General features: G+C 39.2%; 1 protein-coding gene across 14 annotated transcripts in view; it reads right to left on the minus strand.

The window, feature by feature from the left end:
- NRXN1 (neurexin 1) overlaps positions 1 to 20958 on the minus strand; it is a 1137502-nt gene that overhangs the window by 997804 nt on the left and 118740 nt on the right. For 6 of the 14 annotated variants that reach the window (XM_075925462.1, XM_014573098.3, XM_075925461.1 and 3 more), the window contains exon 3: positions 3393 to 3410. The exons of the other annotated variants lie outside the window; for them this stretch is intronic. In XM_075925462.1, coding sequence (XP_075781577.1) covers positions 3393 to 3410 — 18 coding nt within the window. The remainder of the gene's footprint in view (positions 1 to 3392; positions 3411 to 20958) is intronic. 14 annotated transcript variants of the gene reach the window in all.

The raw sequence follows: 20958 nt of genomic DNA on the forward strand, positions 1-20958 counted from the left end.
ATAGCAATAATTTTTCCTTACATTTAAATAATTTCAAATTTTACATTTAATTTTTAAAACAGACTTCTACATAAAATTGGCTTTGCTGGGACTCATTTTTAACTGTATTTATTATTCACACAGAGTAGCTTCAATTTTCAAAGTGCACTCTTCATTTCCAACAACTATAGAAAATAAGGTATATTATTTTCCTGTTTGCAATGATTAAGTTTGATTCACACAAACAAGGTATGCTATAGATATGCTGTCTTTTACTGGAAAGCAGACTTCCTAGAGATTTCCTGCTACTTTCTAATTCACAAAGAAAATTAGATGCACAAGTGAGTTGTATTACAGGAGTGGGGAGAGTTCAAAGATGATACTTCTGATTACAATCAGTCCATATTGTTAGCTGAAGAATTGAAGGCAGCTTAGCTTCAATCACGAGCAATGTTCCCATTAAATGAACAATGGTTTCCAAACTGAAAGTCTTAGTGAAATACCGTTTTAAATATGTGAATCCTCTTAAAGTGAAATCCATTAAACTCTGTTAAATATCTTAAATATCTGAATTGACCCTCTGTTTACAATCACATTTTGTTTTCTATTCTCATTTACACTATACTAAACTAAAATCAACAGAGATATTATACATTCACATTAGTGTAAATGAATGAAGAATATGACCCATAAATGTTGCTTCCACTGGTAGGGTACGTCTACATTAGCACCCTAGTCCGAACTAGGGAGGCTAATGTAGGCATTCGAAGTTGCAAATGAAGCCCAGGATTTAAAATTCCACTAGTCCGAAGTAACTGCCCGCAGCTAAGTCCTTAGTTCGAATTAACTGTTACTCCTCATTCCAGGAATTGGAAGAATGCTGTCCTATTTATGGCCTCTTTATTCCTCTAGAAATGGACTGTATTTTATAAATTTGTATTTTACTGTATTTGTGAATACTGTATAAAGCAGTAAAATTACTCATATTTACTTGCTAACTGAGGATAATGAAACTTACCTTAATATGTAAAGCTTTTTTCATATCTATGGATGAAAAAGGCTACAGAAGAATTATTGTTCTTATATTGCTCATACAATCTGAAGAGTGGTTAATAAAACCTGGGTACATCTAGTTATTTCAATCGCTGTTAGGTTTTCAAAATTGTAGGCAGTAAAAAATAGAGAACACTGATTACCATGTTTTATTGGACTGCATTACAAACAGGTCATCATGTATAAACATAACTTCAAAATAATTATTTGTGCACCTCAAATATATTTTAAAAAAGGTTAAAGTCTTTTCTTTGTGAATTAGGAATAAATTGTCCACCAACAATGCATTTTAAATAGTTGCTGTTCTCTTAATTTTTAGTTGGGCACCAGAAAAACACATCAAAGGTATGTGGAATAAGTTGGGGAAGTGCATATGAAAAAATGCCATTTTCATAATTTGGTGAGTAAGTCACATACAGAGCACAAATCACAGGGAATTTAGAGCCCAATAAACCTCCAGTGAACGTACGTAGCCTTGGTACAAATTTAGTAATAATAGAATTGCGTTAGTTTATAGCATGAATAAATTTGTGTCAACTTACTGACAGTAAATATATGTCTATCTACTTATATACTCCTAATAATATGTAGCTACCATATACTCAGAGCCAGTCTTAGGGGTGGGTGAGCCGTGACCGCATTTCGGCCTGACCTCCCAAACTCCCTGACCCTTTATTTTTGCTGGACAAACTTTCCCCAGCGTGGTTTTTTTTTTTTTTTTTTTTGCTTGGCCAGGGGCTGCCAATTGGTTAGGACCGACCTTGCATATACTGAAACTAGAAGTATGTAAATATATCCAAGGGTATGTTAGAGTAAAGTTATGGTTGCTATATTGATCCATAATCTAAGAAAACTCTGGATTAAGTCTGCTATTCTGACTTTAATTTGCATAGATGAACTGTACTTCACCACAGAGGTGTAATAATTCTGATCCACATCTGGAACTTACATTGACTTCAATGGGTTTCATGCATGGATCAACTCTAGGTATGGGTCCTTATTTTTTACCTTCCATGCTTTTTTCAGTCTGAGTATCAATACCAATGGTGGTAATGAATTTATATTTCCTCAGAAAAAAAGGAAAGAGCCTATTACTGATGGGGGGAGGAGAAGAGAATAGCTGTGAATGTCACTGAATACTTTGATTCAAGCCTAGATGCAATATTTTCTTGGATTGTTATGTAAGCATCCAGACTGATAAATCTCTTGCCATATCTTTTATGTGCAACATGGACAGATTCAGAGGGCCATAGTACCTTGGATTCTGTATAGATCAGATCACTATGATGGCTGACCTCATTCATACACTGCAGGAATGTTATGCCACTGAGCCATGTAAGACCAGTCTCTTTGCATACCAAGCATCCTTAAAAAAATGTTAATTTTAAAAGTAGTTTGAAAACTGTATTGAAAGAAAATGTCTATAATATTGGTTCACTAAACAGAAAACAGACCAGCTATTTTAAGAATAAATAATCTTGGACATGAACCTAGTATACAAAGATTAAGCCCAGAGAGAATTTTATATGTACTATATATATAAAAAGCACCTGAAAATATTGGTTTATAATGGAGATGATGAAAACGACTGCCAGCAAAAACTGAGCTATCAATGTATTAACATAGAGTACCTTTAAATACCATGTTACATACATGTACACATTTCTACCAGCTAACAGATAAACTTACCAATATTCTGGCTTGATGGCCATTGTGTTTTACTGTCCATTGCCTTGTCTCTTACTTTCTTTAAAGGGACTTTATTAAATACCAATGTTAGTACTAAAAACACACTCCTCTTATTTTCCCAGCATGAAAAAGCAGAGCTGGTTATGTTGGAAACTTTGAGAAATCAAACTTTTCTGAAGCATTGTACTGAAAAGGACAATACAATAACTGATATTTATAACATAAAAAAGAAAAGAGCTTTCTATGATCCTAAATAATTAAAATATATCTTTAACATGCATTAAATTCTTTAGGAGGAAGAGGAATTATGCTCCACATTGATCAGACAAACATTATCTTGTATCATTTTTCATACAGAACACTCAAGATTTCTGCAACACTGATGAGTGAATTTTGAAAGCGATTCACACTTTGGATCGCAGTCACATAGGTATAAATCTTGGGTAACTCCATTGTTCAATAGAGGTATTCTGGATTCACACAGTATTACAAATCAGGAATTTGAATTTGACTTATGTTCTATATGGAAAAAAATTACACTGAATCAATCAACCTAAAAATCCGCATAAGGAAAATATGCAACTTACCGTGTTTAATGATATGCATACCATTATAATACTAAGCGGAAGGGAAAAATAAGAGTTTAGGAAAATAATGCAGAAAGCACCCACCTTCCACATAGTTGTCTTCTGAAAGCACATAACAGGGAAGGAGAGAAAAGGAAAACATTCATTAAGCAGCATGCAGAATGGAACTTGCCATTGCATGTCTTCATCATGCAAGGCATTAACACAACATGCAAGTGCCCAATTGCTACCATCTGAAGGGGGAAACATAAGCACCAGGGAAGCAGTGTTTCTTCTACTCAACACAATTGATGTGATATAAAACAAAATAATCCCATTTTCTCAGTGAAGAAACTGTAAAGAGTCTTTTTTGCAGTTCTTTGTGAGGCAAGTTCTACTTAATCAGAAAAAAAATCTCATAGATTTTTAGTTAGTAAATAATTAAAAACTGCTGGGTAACTTGTGATAGGGATTCTAATTATATTTTCCCCACTGGAATTTTTCTTGGTTGCCTTAAAAGCCAGACTACATTAAACAGATTTGAGCTAGCTAATTTTGGTTTTACAATATGCTGTGAAACATTTAGAACAGCCTGATCCTGAAGTCTTTACTCACTCTAGTTCAGGGGTCAAATCTTGCAATCAAATATGGCTAAAGAGCCAGTGTAGCTGGCAGAATGAGCAAGGATTGCAGGATCAGGTCCCATTATTTACTGATATTAGATAAATCTTAAAATTAATCCTGATTTTTAGCCTAACAGAAGCAGTAAAAGGCATCGGGCCCACAAAAGCTGTGTAGGAAGATGGGGACTTCAATTGACTCCCTGCTGGTCAGTCAGAGGGGAGAGTTGAAACTAATGTGCTGGTGCAACATGCTGCCCTGACTGGGAAGACCTACCTCCATATCCCTCGAGCTCTTCCACTGAGGAGGTACATTACAGGAGTATTTCTCTGCTGCCCATTATGGGTCTGATTGAGTAGAGGGTGGGAGAAGGTAAGAAGGTACCAGAGGAAAGAGGAGAAGAGTGCGAGATGCACAGAGAAAAGCAGGGCAGCAAAGTTGATGAAAGGAAATACGAGCTGAGGAGTAACAAAGAGACAATGAGGGAGCCTCAGCTGGGAGAAGAGAAAAAATGGAAAAATGGGATTATTAGATCTCTCCCGGTCTCTGACTTGTCCTGGGTTCTGGGACTGCAGGATTTGACCAAATTCCATTATAACTGATTTTCAATACGAGTCTTTTTGATGGAATTAACTTTTAAATATCTCTTAAGATCTGATTTTGTTCCAGATCTAGTGCAATCTGGAACAAAATCAGGCTCAACAGTTTCTTTTACTAGTTCATAATCATGTTCTCTATATATCAATATGCTGCTAAATATTAAAAATCTGTTACGAATTAAATTGTATAAAATAAATTATGTTGTGTTGTTTTATAATCTGCTTTACATCAGCTCTTGAGATTTTTTTATACTTTAAATGATAATGTATGGGTTGTCACTATTTGAGAATATTCATTATGAACATCTAATATGTAGGGCTTTAATCCTGTCTGAATTCAAGAAGAGAAAAGACTTGACGAAATGTTCATTTTAATGTTACTTTAAAACACCTTCTCCATACATACATCAACTCACACTTGTAAAAACTCTGTGCTTGTAACTTCAGTTTGCCATGAAAGTGCAATCAATGGATAATAACCATTACATGCATTTAGGAAAATAACAGAATGAAAAAAATGAGCATGAATAGGAGAATTCTAGTTGTAAATTTAAAAAAAAAAAAAAAAAGCAAGACCCACAAATTATGACAACCATAGAAAAGATGAAAAACTCCCCTTTCCATAAAATATTTTCCCTATCTCTGTGATCTATTATAATGATCTTTTGAGTGTTAAAATAATTTATTTTATAAAGAATTCTATTTAACACTGTAATTCCTTTTAGTGCAAACATTGTTTCCTTCCTATTAATTACAATAAAAAAGCAAATTAAAAAAAATAAATTAGTTACTAAAATCACATTATACCTTTAGTCTACTTCCTTGTAGTACAAATGTACACAAGATACCAATATTGGGATGAGTTGGCATTATTGTTTTAGCTCCAGAGATAAGTAGATACAATAAATAAACTTGCAAGTCAGCTCTGAATTTACTGAAATCAGATGACATTATGAAACTGATAAGCCTGGGAGTAGGCTTCATGTCTCTGAATTTATGACTTTGCTTTATACTAAGGTCCAGCTCCTCAACTGATACAAATTGGAATAATCTGAAGATAATCAAGCTACACTGATATATGCTAGTCAGGACTCTGGCCCTAAATATTTAATTGTGTGACTAACCTTTCAAAATAGTTGCACAGTAAACTTATTTAACTTATTTTTTAATAAAAGTTACATTAAAAGTGTTGAGTATTGTCCACTGAACAAAACAGTCTGGGATATATATCACCAAAAGGCATATGGGATGGTAAACTCTTTTAAGAAATATTTCTTTCTCTCTTTCTCCACCAACAAATTTATCAGTAATTTCAAGCACACAAACAGGCTGAATTTTTAAGTTAAAGATTTTTCATATAAAGAGCGTAGTAAAAACAAAATGTGTATTTGTGTGTAAGGAGAGTCTTTAAACTGGTAAGATATTTTAAGGCGTTTCTATGAGTACACATATACACTGCACGGTTATTTTGGTATACCGGAGTTAGCTATTTTGGGATATACCCAGAATACATCCCAGCATCTACACAAGCCACCCATTATTTCAAAATATTTTTAGAAATAACAGGTGTGCTATTTCACCATCCCAGTAAACCTCGTGGCACGAGGGATTGAGGTTGGCTTGAAATAGCGCATTATTTTGAAATTTGGCACTGTGTAAACACACCAAATTTCAAAATAGTTTTGAAATAAGATATGCAATTTGTGTAGCACAAATTGTGTATCTTATTTCGAGTTTAGGGTTCTGTGTAGATGCACTCTATATTACATAAGCATTTTTATTGATGTTAATATTGTTATATTGTAACTGATCCTCATGTGGAGACCATTACACTGCTATCTTGTGATGTATATATCATACTAAATCTTTGTCTAATTTTCCTGATTCCCATGCTACTTTGATATGTGTGAGTGTGTATATACAAGGGTGTGTCTTTGTGAGTGTCTTTTAGAGTGAGACATTGCCTAGTGTTGTAAATACAATCTGAGGAATCAGAATATTCTAAATTCTAATTTTGGTTCTTACTCATTTTGGCGTTAGGCCAAACACAACACAAGTCTAATCATACAAGATGCAAAGTGTGTCCCATAAAGTGGTGAGCAACCTAAATTTCCAGTGAAGTCAGTGAACTCTGAGAGCATTTAGTACCATGCTAAAATGCTCAGCATCTTGCATAAAAGGACATGAATCTCTCTGGCCACTTTTCTCCATCAGTAAAATGGAAATAAAAATAGTCAGATTTACAGAAATGCTTAGAGGATGTCTCTGAATCATAAATGTTAAATATTATTCTCGGCAATATTACAATATTGCTAATTTCTACAATATAATATAAATATAGAGATTCACCCATACCTCCACTGGAATTAGAATTGTGTCATGTTGATATAATAATTTATATACAACAAAAGCAAGCCCAACACCATTAATGTCATTGGAGATATATCCACTTACCTTAGGTCTGAATTTAAGCCATTAAACTTTATTTAACTTAAGGTTTTACATCTACCTTCACATTAATACAAAGTGCCCTAACTCATTATATTAAGCCATATTTCTATAATATTGGTACTACAGATAGGCAGCACCACAATGAAAGCTTCAGGGGGCACTGGACCTCAGATAAGCATAATGGCCTCTCCCGGAAACTGCAGACTGCATGCCACACTTCAGCAGTTCATTCCTCTCCATATCTAGCAAACCATGGTCTCACCTCATCTCCATCCATTTTGGGCCAGCTAGACTAGAAAGCTAGGCAGGTGCTGTGAAGACTAGCATCTTGGGCAGGAAGGTCTAAGCAGTCCAGACAACATTTCTATGGCAGACTAGAAAAATACTGCATTCTTTGGAGGAGGGAGAATGGAGGAAAAAGATAAAGGCCCAGTACAAATGTCAGCAAAGTGGATCCAAAGCTATTCTTCTCAAAGATTTCCATTTGTGCAATCAGATGTATTCCTCTGAGAAACAAAATCATGCTATTTGATCCAGGACCAACTCTCATCCTCATCAAGGCTTTTTCCATCAATAGCTATACAGAGAATGGGTATAATCTCTCCCCTCACATCCTTGCTTCAATTTATTATTTAGATTGGAGTATCTTCTGTCAGGACTTTCTTACTTCTGTCACAATTACAGTGACTATTGCACAGAACCATATACATAATTGGTGCCATATCTATACCTGTTTTTAAGGGCTGATTTTCTTCACATTTGCACTACTGTAAACCAGAAGTAATGGTACTGAAATCAGTGGAGCTTTACCAGTATAAAACTGGTATAGAAGAGAAGAATCAGGCCTAGTACAGTCAGATTTTATGCCCTCCTCATTCACATGTGATTCATCTCCCATCCTCACTCTGTCACATTTACCCACATTTACACTCATTCTAAGGGAATCCTTTGCTTCAAAGAACAGCTCTGGTGGGCTGCAATGGAGGCTTAAACACTGAGGACCAATCTCACTAGCAACTGGGTGTTGCAGGGGATGACTTTGCACATTCCCTATCAACTTCTTGTACAGCAATGGTTGAATCACATTTGCTCTACCGCTACAGGCAGGCTGCAGAGGCAGAAGGAGCTGAAAATACCTGTGATGTCAACAACGAAGAAAAAAGACAGATCTTGCAGGGAATCAGCCCACTATTCTTGTTGTCTCATAGCCCAGTCTGAACCAGATCACTGGCCCTTTATTGCTCTGTTCCTCTCTACATGCAAGAACTCTCTTTGGGCTTAGTCTGCTCAGGGTGTGTACTGTCTGGACCTATATATGCCACACAGTTATTTCACGGCACAAACACCCCAGAAATCCTGCTGTGAACATCTTTCTTGTAATTTAAAACACATTCTGCTGTCAACTACAGTGCTATAAACCCAGACTTACCCTCACTGATGTAAATTGGAATAGCTCCATAAACTTCGGATGAGCTATGTCAATGTGCATCATTTGATAATCTGGGCTACTATCTTCTATGAGATCATTTCAGATTACACCAATTTAGAAATGAACAAAATCTGGACTAGGGAAGTAAGCAACTAGTTGACTAGTGATGTGACTAGTTGTCCCGTCCCTCCCCCCCGCTGCCTTTATTGGGGGGAGCAGAAGCAGGTGCTGGTGGGAGCCAGCTTAAAAGCTGGTTCCCCCAGCACCATCTCCACGAGGGACAGAAGAGATAGAGGCACAGTGGGAAACAGTGTGAATGGGGACTGAAGCAGTCTCTGCTCACACAACTTCTTCTGCAATTCTGCTTCTGAAACGTACATCAGCCCCACTGGTGTGGTAGGGGCTGCGGGATGAGCCTGGGGCTCACGGGAAGGGTTGGTATGCAGGAGTCAGTGCAAGATCTGAAAGGGAGTTTGGGTGCAGGAAGGGATGTAGACTCTGGGAGTAAATTTGGAAGCAGGAGAGCATGAGGGGTTGAGATGTGGGTAGGAGCTTGGGAATGGGAGGAGGTGCAGACTCTGGGAGCAAAGTTAGATGGGGTGTGGGTTCTGGGCTGGGGCAGAGGTTTGGGTTGTGGAAGGGAACTAGGGGGGAGTGCTTATTTTGGATAATTCTTGAAAATGACTGGCACATCCTTCTAGCAGGAGCTCCTAGGTGAGGGCAGGGAGCTCTGCACTGCTCTTGTCCACAGACACTAGCCTTGCAGCTCCAACTGCAGTAGCCTTCAAGAGATAGCACCTGATTCCAGGAGACTCCCAGAGAAACTGGGAGGTTTGGCAACCTTAAATGATCTTCCATGTAACGGAACACTGTATGAGAAGTCTAGAGAAAGATGAGGAAAATACCAGAGAGGCAACAGGCTTGCCTTCTCATGCAGAATGAGACATAGGTGTTCTCCTCCAAACAAGGCACTCCAGCACATAGTTGGTTCCTGTGATCTCACTCATAACAATTCTTCACCAAGATAAGTCAATTAGACCCAATCAGTTACACCTCTATACATCTGGGGTAAGTCTAGACTACAGGCTTTTGTTGACAGAAGTTTTGTCGACAAATACTGTCAACAAGCTTCTATCGACAAAGAGCGTCTAGACTACATTCATTTCTGTCGACAAAGCAAGCCACTTTGTCGACATGACAGTGTAGATGCAAATGACAATATAGATGCAATAACGCTTTCTGTCGACATAACTCTGTCAACAAAAGCGTTATTCCTCATAGAATGAGGTTTACAGCCATCGAAGTTATGTTGACAGAACTCAACAGTAGTGTAGACGCAGGTATAGTTTTGTCGAATAAAGTCCACTTTTGTTGACAAAACCCTGTAGTCTAGACACGCCCTTGGAGTAAATCCATTGAGTTCTGTAGAGTTATTCCAAACAAGGCTGTCCTCATAGGATGTGGGACTGTAACTTGGAACACACGGCCCTTGAAAAGGACTGAGATTTCTTTTTGTTAAACAATTGAACATGGCCTCCCAGTGCAATGCAGTGGACAAAGAACTAATGCAATACTCTGAGGCATAAAATAAATATGGAATAAAAGTACAGAAGTGGTATAACTTCTCTGACCTGCACCCCAACTTCTTCATAGTGATATTATGCTATGATTATGGCATAATTATGATGCATTTGTTCAAGCCTAGTCATGTAAGGCAACATTAGAAAAAGTTATGATTTGCTCATTATGAGTATCCTATTTTTATCCATTTATAATTTTTATCTGAAATTATAAATATTGACTCTGTATCTGTATTCCAAATGTGCTATTATGGGTGACATCCACAAATAGTCTTTGAGGCATAACAATGAAGAAGCCAGATGGAACTGATGATCCATCTGCAAGGAAAGAAACTGCTTGAATTTCCTGGGGGCATTTTGGACAGCCTATAAATAATGGCTGCTATCATTCTACAAGGACATGTGCAGGGGCTGGTCAGAAAGCATACATGTAATTGAAGCTGGGTGTATGCATACCTCTGTGACTGTTGCATGGAAATGTAGAACAGGGAGCACATATGCAGTTTGTTACCACAGCACAGAGAAAGAGGGAGTCCAGGCTGATGGGTTGGAGGACTCAGTGGTACCGCAGTTCGAGGTGACATGTGGTGAGGGGACAACACATCACAACCTCTATATATGGCAGGGGTGGAGAGCTTCTCAACCATGCACTTGATCTAGCCCCCTGCTTAATTTGATCCAACCCATGGCAAGTCTCTATGTCATAAGCCCAAAATCCTGAGCCTTGGCACCTCCAAGTGGGGCAGGAGCATGAGTGCTGGCACCCGAAGCCTATTCCCACTATAGGCAGGTCCATATTAATGAAGGGGTTTTAGAGACTGCAGCCCAAGCCCATGGGCTAAAGAGGGTAGGGGACTGCATAAAGATCTTTAAGGGTACGTCTAAACTACATGCCTCCGTCGACGGAGGCATGTTGATTAGCCAGATCGGCAGAATAAAATAATCGCGGCTTCATTTAAATTTAAATGGCTGCCCCGCTCTGCCGATCAGCTGTTTGTCGGCAGATCGGGGCAGTCTGGACGTGCCGCGCCGACAAAGAAGCCTTTTTTGATCGGCACAGGTAAACCTGGTTTCACGAGGCATACCTGTGCCAATCAAGAAAGGCTTCTTTGTCGACGCGGCACGTCCAGACTGCCCCGATCTGCCGACAAACAGCTGATTGGCAGAGCGGGGCAGCCATTTAAATTTAAATGAAGCCGCGATTATTTTAATTGCGGCTTCATTTCCCTCTGCCGATCTGGCTAATCTACATGCCTCCGTCGACGGAGGCATGTAGTCTAGACACACCCTAAAAGTCCAGATCTTCTGGGGAGGGATTCATAGCCAATAGGAGCTGGTGTGGTGGGGAGCGGGGAGAGAACATGGTGTCACCTGTTTCCTACTTCACACAAAATGGGAGCTGCCCCCAGGTAAGTGTCCCACACCCCAAAAGCCTGTCCAAGCCCTGAGCCCCCTCCCTTCTAGAACTCATACCCCAACCCTGAGCCCACTCCAGCACCCTAATTCCTAACCAGACTCCACATCTTCACACCAACCTTTTGCCCTGAGTCTCCACACACATTCTGAATCTTTTGGACCAAGCCTGGAACCCCCCCACTTGCACTCCAAATGCCTCTTCCACAACCCCACTCCAGAGCCCACACCCTACCCCTCCTGCGTTCACCTGCCTATAATCTGAACCCCTCATTTTTGCCCCACCCCAGAGCCTAGGGAGCCCCATAAAACCTAACAGTCCCAGACTCCCAGAAGAGTTAATCTGGACCTGACTATGGGTACGTCTAGACTACCGCGTTTTGTCGACAGAAGTTTTGTCAACAGATACTGTCGACAAAACTTCCATTGACAATTTGCGTCCAGACACATGGAGTTCTGTCGACAAAGCAAGCCGCTTTGTCGACAGAACTCCGTAGTCTGGACGCAACGTTACAGGCAATAACACCTTCTGTCGACAGAACTCTGTCGACAGGTGTTTTGCCTCATAAAATGAGGTATACCAGCGTCGACAAAACCGCAGAGTTCTGTCGACGTTATGTCGACAGAACTCCGCGGTAGTGTAGATGCTGGTATTGTTTTGTCGACAAAATTCCACTTTTGTCGACAAAACTAGGTAGTCTAGACACACCCTATATGTGAGCTGAGTGAGGTTTTTCTTTCTTACTTTTATTTTTTTTGCCTTTTTTGGCCCCCAACTGATTTTTCTAAATCAATGGCCCCTGACAGAAAAAAAGGTTCCTTACCCCAATGTCTGACATTAGTGAGGCCACTATAGCAATAATGTGTACAACTTGCTGTTCACAGTTGAAAAAAATGAGAGGAATTCAAAAATTGTTAACAATTCGTGATCTAAAAAACATGACTTACAATGAGAGTCTTAAGCTGCTCCTTCTATGCAACATATCAAAGAGAAGGTTAATTAGGTGCTTTGATTGTAGTCAATATTTATCTATGCATGGAGAAAATATCTGATACTGGAGGCTTTTTAACCTAGCAGACAAAGTCATAAAAATATCCAATGGCTGGGAGTTAAGTTGACAAAGTTCAAACTGGAACTGGAATGTATATTTTTAATGGGGAGGAATTAACTGGATCTCTTTCTAAGAGACAGGCTGTCGTTCAATCCCAAGATTTCAGGCAACACATAAATATGACTGGAAGAAGTTTTCTGACCTGTGACACATGCGGGAGGTCAGGCTAGATGGTCACAATGGTCCCTTTTGGTCATGCTGGCTTAACTGACAGCAAAAACAGAGCACAAACATTAGTGACTATTTTGACATCCCTCTCAAATAAAAGTACTTTTCTCTCTCAACGCCATTTACTCCAGTAAAATACACACTGAGAAAGAAATATTTCCTCTTAAGAATCTTAAAAATCTTGTTTAAATAAATCTCAAAAAGAGATTTATATAAGCAAAGTGTTACTCTAATTTCCAATGAGGAACATGCTCTGCCTCCATTTGTGGTAATCTTATTTCTATGTACTGCAACGTTTCTAATTTCCTTCCCACTTGCCTGCAAAGGAGATAAGCAGAATCAAAATCAAACAGGATATAATGAAGTCAGTACTCCTTCTAAGGTATATTGTTATGCTAGATTGTTCAATTCCCACATAGTTGTAACATTATTCTATCACTAATCAACACAAATATATTAAAAGTGAAGTTTTCCAAGGTGGTTTTAATTGAGGTTATTAGTTCAATTGTAATAGACTAAGGCAGGGCTACTCAACTTTGGAAGCCCCGGGGACCACAATGATACTCACAGCACATGCTAAGGGCCACAACTTAAGTGTGGTTGCATATACATGCAAATATATATGTAAATATATGCTAATAGCTTCTTTCACACTGATGGGCAAGACTGCACAACACGCAGGCCCCATTTAAGTCAATTCTGCTGATAGTAATAAAAAGCAATATTTACCCAATTTCCACCCACATGACAGCACTTTTAATGAGCAATGACAGTCCAAGAATTTAACTACTAAAATGCATATCAACAGAAGACCATTATATGAACTACTTTTTTGTTTTGGCTCCCACCCGTGGGCCGCAAGCAGGCCACGGGCCACATGCGGCCCACAGGCCGTGTGTTGAGTAGCCCTCGACTAAGGTATTGTATTATCATCTATTTTTAAATGCAATACAAACTGGTGGGCTGAGGCTTTATCACAATCACGTAAGTGGGGCACATAGTTCTTATTTAAACATCTTCTCTTTAAACTGTTCCTAAGCAATTGACTGTAAACTCTAAACAATTACTAGCCCACTTCTCTTTGGAAATCCCAGAATACTCACAAGTATTCTTCCACCTGAACAGAACAGGCCTCTTTCCCTGTCCTCTCCCAGAAGGTCTTGGTGTACTGATGAAAACTACTTCTCTGTGTTAAATTACAACAGCCAAGTAATTCCACATCACTTTTTTTCCATTTATTCATTAAACCTTAACTTTTCTTCTTGCCTCAGGTGGACTTGCTTTGTTGCAAACCTACAGAACATAAGGCTTTTGATCTGAAGTTCAGGGCCTAGGAAAGTTCTCTGGAACTGCTTAAAAAATCTAAAGGCTTTTGGCATGCTTATAGCAATTAGCACCACAAGTGCCATGACTGCAGAAGCCAAAACAATGGAAGTGACCTGAAATAGATTAGAGGAACAATAAAGATGGATGCTACCAGCATGAGTTCAAAGAAGAGACTCCTGAATCTATAAGACCTGCTGTCATCAAAATTCATATGCAGCAGGAAAGTGTTCTTTCCCTCATAGATAACAAACACAAATAAAATAAAATTAGATGTCAACTTCTATTTTCTAGAGGTTTTTGTTTTGTTTTTGTTTTGTTTAAAGTGAAACCAGGGAGTGAAATCATGGTCTGATTTAAGTCAATAGGAATTTTGCCATTGACTTAAGCAGGCCTTGGATGTCACTCCAGGTGTGCATGGAGGAACAAAGGACTTCAGAGAAAGTCAGGCTTCAGATGAAAATCTCCTCTCACTTAAGGCACATCTGGGTTCTTCTCACTCACAAATGAGGTTAATCAAACAAGGAAACAATCAAAACTAGCTTAAGCTCTTTCTTCCCTTTCAAGGATCTATTTTTTGTGACAACTTTGTTTTTAAGGAAACTTTTATTCTCCCCTCACCAACCAACCACTCTTTACAAATTCCTCTCTTTTACCTCTGGCAGTTGGGCCCTGTAGTTTAGATTAACCACAGATACATCATACAGATTGGGTAGGAAAACTTGGTTATATGGGGTCTGGCTCTATTTTGGGAACTATACTCACCTACCTATCTACGAACCAGAGGGTAGTATATTCTGTGTTACATATATTCCCTTTTTCTGTGCAGAATTATTATTCCATCAGGTTTCCTCCAACTATTACTTAGCTTTTTTGGATGCTTGGCATAAAAATATTTTCTTGACTTCCATTATTATAGTCTTATGAACCAACCTAATTGTTGTGGAAAGGATAAGAGATCTGCATGATGAATGGGAAGGTGTGGCAGAGCTCTGGCTATGCCTGTGGATCCTACACTTCTGGCAGATAGTGTTCAGCCTCAGAGGCTGGCTGCATCCCATCACATGGCTAATTTCTCTTATTAGAGGCAGGGTTTATAGCTTACAGAGCCATACTCATCATAAGCTAGTCTATAATATGGGGATGAAACCACTCTATAGTTCTGGTCTCCCTCTCCAGGGACAGACTCTGTAATGGTGTGGGGAGGATTGGTGGAACCCAGGCCCACTCACTATTCCAGGTTCTAGCCCAGGGACCCTGGGGCAGCAGCAACAGATAGGGTTTGTTCTATTCCCTGTCTGGCAACTACTGCCCTTGGCCACTTCCCCAAACAATCCCTCCCAATACCTTTCATCTAGTGCCTGAGCAGCTTATCCTGACCCTCCAACACACTCTACCTGACTTGCAACTCCCAGCTCTCACCCAGATTCTTCTCACTCTCAGAAATTTTGGCTCCTTCTACCTCATACATCTTAAACCTAACAGGAAAGGAGGTCTTTAAACCAGGCTCAACTGGTTCTTGATTGGCTCCAGGTGATATGATTAGCCTGACTTCCTTGGCTCTGGAAGGCTACAAATTGGCTTCCTAACTAGCCTGATTGTCAAGACTGCTTCTGCAAAGTTCCTGCTGGTTCTAGGCCAGCCCCTGTCACTTTAGGGACAAAGACCTACTTAATCTAGGGCTAACATATCTCTCTTCGAGTTCTTTTCTATAGCCATCTGACCTGACTCAGTCACATAAGGGTATTTCTGTTTCTGGATATCCCAGGAAATCAGTTAACTAAATTGCCTCTTTTATTCTCCCTCATTACCCAACCACTCTTACAGGAGTTAAACCCAAAGACAGTGGGTCTCCAGGAAGTGTTGGCAGGGAGCCAGGAAAGCCAATGTAAAGAGAGTGTGAGTTTCTGAAAAAGCAGTGATCTGCCTGCTGCTGTCTTTGTTTGTGAGGTCAGAGCAAGAGCTGGGAGAGATGGACTGAACAACATAGAAGGCATAGAATTTCCAGTGATATCCATGTCTAGGAAAGACTAAACCTTGGAACAAAAGATGTGAGTAGGACAGGGAATGTTTAGTTAGATAGAGTCAGGTTATTTTCTTCATTTTGGAGTTTGGTTGAACTCCCCTGTCCTAAGACCATGTGCCCCTACCCCCACTATACACTGTAACTTTTAAACTAAATCCCTGGGAAGCAATTCTCTGTGCTTTTAATCTACTCTTTTCCCCCTGTTGTTTTGTATGCTTAGCAACCAGGTATGCTTTACCAAGTATGTCTTCTTTGTTTTGTTAATAAAATCACCTTTTTTTTTAACTATAGTCTGATTCCTGTATCCTAGATAGCTGGAAGTTCAACATGCACATGCCTGAGACTGAATAGTCAACTATTAGGTGGTATTAAAGAGCTTGGTGTATCCCTGCGAAATGAGCACACTGAGGCTACGTCTAGACCGCAGCGCTATTTCGGAATACCAGAAGTATCCCTAAATAGCTAGTCCATGTCTTTTGAGCATGCTTATTATTTAAAAATAAATCCCCAGAATAGCGCTCTATTTCAAAATTTAGTGCTTGTAGAAAGTGCCATATTTCAAAATAAGCTATTTTGAAATTAGATCAAAATAAGCTATGCAATTTGTGTAGCGCAAATTGCGTAGCTTATTTTGAGGTAAGGGAGAGGAGTAGATGCACTCCGATAGTTCTTTGGGAAAAGCATTTTTTCACATGCTAACATTGTATGTCACATGAACCCATCTCCTGGGCAACGACAAGGAAGTTATTTCTAGCATCTAGTTCTGGATCCATGACTGCTCCCATCTCAATAACTATACAAGAAGAAGAACTAGCAGCAGCACAATTTAAGGGAGCTGTACTGACTGGCAGTGAGGCAATGTCTATGAAGAGACAGCTCTGCTATAAGTGCTTTATTTCTTGATGGATCACAGATTACAGTTGTCCTCATTTTTTGAAAACTGTCACTTTACATCCTCTCATTCAGGATCCTTTGTTCCCTTCCCAAAGATTTTATGTCTGAAACATAAGTTTTGGACTTAAACCACAGCTCTATTAATATTCTCCTCCTGAGTCTATAACACCTTAACATTAGACGATGATAAAACTGACTTTTGGAATGTTACCTTAAGGCAGTATTTCATGTGTCTCAGTAGCTTAGTATGCCAGCATACTGCTAGAGTGCCAGCAATGAAGCATCTCTGATCCCATGTGATTTTCACAAGCCATAGAACCACTTTAAGCTGGCAAAGTTGTTTGAATTCACAGGTATTGGCTATATTAAATAAAAGTAGCATAGGATTTCATTGCAATGAATAACTGCTAAAATGGAATCAAGAGCAATTATTATAATCCTCCTTAAAAAGCAAAAGACACCATCATATATAAACACAAGATTTATAATGAACTTCAACGAGACTGAGTCAAAATAAAGAGTTTTGTAAAAATCATAAAAACAGCAACTAGGTTTAGCTAAGTATGTGGAATAGCTGTGGGTGTCTTATCTCACTACTACAGATACACTTTTAAAGTTATAAGAAAGTACTATAACAGCTGTGGCCAACCCGCAGCTCATGAGCCACATGCAGCTCTTGCTCCCAAAAGTGTGGCTCACGAAGCTGCTCCTGCACCCCCCCGAAGGTCCCCTGCCCCCTTTTGGCCCCCAGCTTCCCTGTGCTTACTGGGTCAGAGCTGTGGGGTTTTAAAAATGGCGCCCAAGATGGTGGCCGTCTTAAAGGGGCAGCCTCCTTTTTTATATTTTTTTTAATTCTTTTTTTTTTTTGTTCAACAATTCTGGTGCAGCTCTTTGCATTTTTTCTGCCACTGTTTTGGCTCTCTCTGTTAAATGGGTTGGCCACCCATGTACTAGAAAATTTACTCAATGTTGCACAAGTCCTTCAAAGCAGGGTGCTGAGAGTGTGGGGGATGCAAGAGTTGGGGCAGGGACTTTGGGATGTGGGAGGAAACTTGGGGAAGAGGATGGGAGGCTAAAGGCAGGTGGTGGAGCAGCCACAGGCTTCTCCCCTGGGCTGGCCCTGGCTAGCGGCTTCTCCCCTGGGCTCGGCTACCTGCTGCTCCCAGGGCTGGCCTGCTTCTCCCTGGGTCCAGGTTAGTGGGGGCTACACAGTCCAGATGCCAGCTGCTCCCCTGGGTGGGGGCCATGCTCAGGGTGGTGGGGGCCACACAGCCCAGCCACCAGCTGCCTCCCATAATCAACCCAGGGTGGTGGGGGCTGTGTTGGGCTATAATTGTCCCTGCTCTCAGAGGCCTCCCTTTCTGTTTGTTGAGAAACAATTGCAATCCATGCAATTCCCATTATCCTGGTGCAACCAAACCCTTACCTTGCTTTAAATTATGATTAGAGGAAGCTACATACCAGATTTGGTGGTGCTAGTTCTTACTGCTTAGCAGGAGTTCATAACAAACGGATTCACAGATTGATGGATGGACACACAGACAGACACACAAACTCTATCAAATATATAGTAGTTTAATGCTAACTTTTCTCCTCTTCGGAATAATAATATAATAATTAACCATAATTAATAATGAATAATTGGAGTTACAGTAGACTGGTCACCTACCATAGCACCTAAAGTGGTATTAAAACTATCCTTCATGGAAATATCTCACCTTCAGGTATGATGAATGACACTGAATGACACTATTTGTTTTAAAAGACTCTTTGTATGTTCCCAGAAGAATCCATGGAATTTTAAGGTTCTGAGGGGGTAATCTTGGCCCGCTGCAATCAGCAGCAAAACTCTCATTGGCATAAATGGAGTTAGGATTTTGCCCCAAACACCTATCCATGAATGTGACTGTAAGAACTATGTTCATGAAAGCAGAAAATAGAACTCATAACGTGATTTTTGCATCCAGTCAAAACTAACAAGCATAGCTGCTCATAAACAATCTATGAGATTGTGCATAATGAATAAGTCTGAGAAAATAACAATCTGTTAATAGAGTAATTGACAAATGAGAAAAGGAGCTAAATGTATTCTTATGCATGTATGTGTATATATATTAAATATATGCATATAATACACGTGCATATATATATTGCTCAAAATGTTTAAATTTTTTACTTTCTCATGGTAATAATATCAAATAAATGTCAGAAAAATGTAGGAATAATGTTACATTATACAGTGCACTTTGTGATACCAAGGCAATGAAATACAAGCAACTAATATACTGTATTTCTGAATGATGTAACATGATCCAGTACATTATATATACAGTTTCAACATTACTTTGGAAACTTTTTGCTGCACTAACACAGAAATGGATCAAAATTCTATTATTCCACTGTGGTACAAAAAGAATCATACTGAATATCCCCAGAAAATGAAGATGCTTAGAAAAAAGTTCTAAATAAGGAGAGCGGATTGACAGGGTATTAGAAGTTTTGTGGTTTTTTTATTTTAATCATATTTCAATAAACTGATGAACTATAATTATAGTATGTTCCACAAAGGGTTCAAATAAGATCTGAGCAGAACCACTAACAGCCTTATAAGTCAGGCAATATAGGTTACAAAGAGTGCAACCTAAACATTAATTCACAGTCATTTTATGGCTCACAATGCCTTTGCACTTTATGTAACATATCCTTTTTTTTCAAAATGAAAATGGTTATACTGGTAAATCATTCATTTTTTAAGAAAAATATATTAATATTTCAAAGCATATTTCCCAGAACATGCTTGTAATGCATGTGAAACAGACGCCACATTTGACTTCACTGCAAAATAAAAGCCATTTGTCTCCAAGTATACTTTAGAAGATTGTCTCAAGTGTTTTCCTTTTATCCTTAATGCGTGTACCTCTTAACATTTTAATACTGGCAATTTTATCATTTTTCATCCAGAATCCATTATTAGGGAATTAACATAGTTTCAGTGAAGGACCAATGTTTTAAAACACACTATCTGCAAAACGTTGTTTAATGTTTTTATTACTTTGCTGCTCTGTCTTATATAGCATGTATCAATGAAACTCCCACATGTATTTAAAAAGACATGACAAAGATATAACCTTGAAAATGTTACAGTAAAATTACAAAAAGAACATAAACCATTATTAATAAAAAAGGAAGCATGTTTCTTTCTCTTTTACAAATATTAATAAATACTTCATTTGGTGCTCTTATTAACCCCACAGTACTTAATTAAACGAATCAGAATGACTAAAGATTTAATAAAGAATAAAATACAACCGAAAAAGCCAATGGGAATGTCAGCTATAACATATTTATGTAACTACAAGTTTTACCTAGCGTTGCTTGGGTCCTTAACTCAAATATTTTTTGTTTTTCTTCATTTAAATCATTGCTCTAGGGTAGGGCTGTGAATGAGGGGTTCACTAGGCAGGCTACCCCAGGGAGAGAGGACAACCCCAACTCTTTTTCACTGTAGCAGCTTGGAGCCAGGTGAGAATCATATGCCCATGGTCACTACAGTTGCAACCGGTACAGCCAGGAGAGAGGGAAGACATACCGACAGACACATAGACAAACAGACAAACTCTCTCAAATATATAGCAGATAGCTGTCCCTTTCTCCACCCCTCCTGCTGCTGCCCCAATTAAGTTATAGCTGTCCCAGTCTCAATCTCTGACCCCTTGCTGGTGCCCCCAATGGTCATTATACTGTATAACTATCCCTGTTAGCAGAGTTCTATCTTTCCATTTTATGAGAAACAATCACATTCCAGGCACATCTCTTTGTCCTGCAACTACCAAACCCTTACCTTGCTATAAGTTATGATCAGAGGAAGCTGCATACCAAATTTGGTGTTCCCAGCGCTTTCTGTTTAGGAGGAACATAAGAACAGCTATACAGGCAGTCCCCGACTTACGCGGATCCGACTTACGTCGGATCCGCACTTACGAACGGAGCTTTCTCGCCCGGGAAGTCGGGGCGAGAAAGCCCCGTTCGTAAGCTGCTCCGGTGCCCCTGGTCTG

The sequence above is a fragment of the Pelodiscus sinensis genome, chromosome 3 (assembly GCF_049634645.1).
Source record: "Pelodiscus sinensis isolate JC-2024 chromosome 3, ASM4963464v1, whole genome shotgun sequence".
In the NCBI taxonomy this organism is placed as follows: Eukaryota; Metazoa; Chordata; order Testudines; family Trionychidae; genus Pelodiscus; species Pelodiscus sinensis.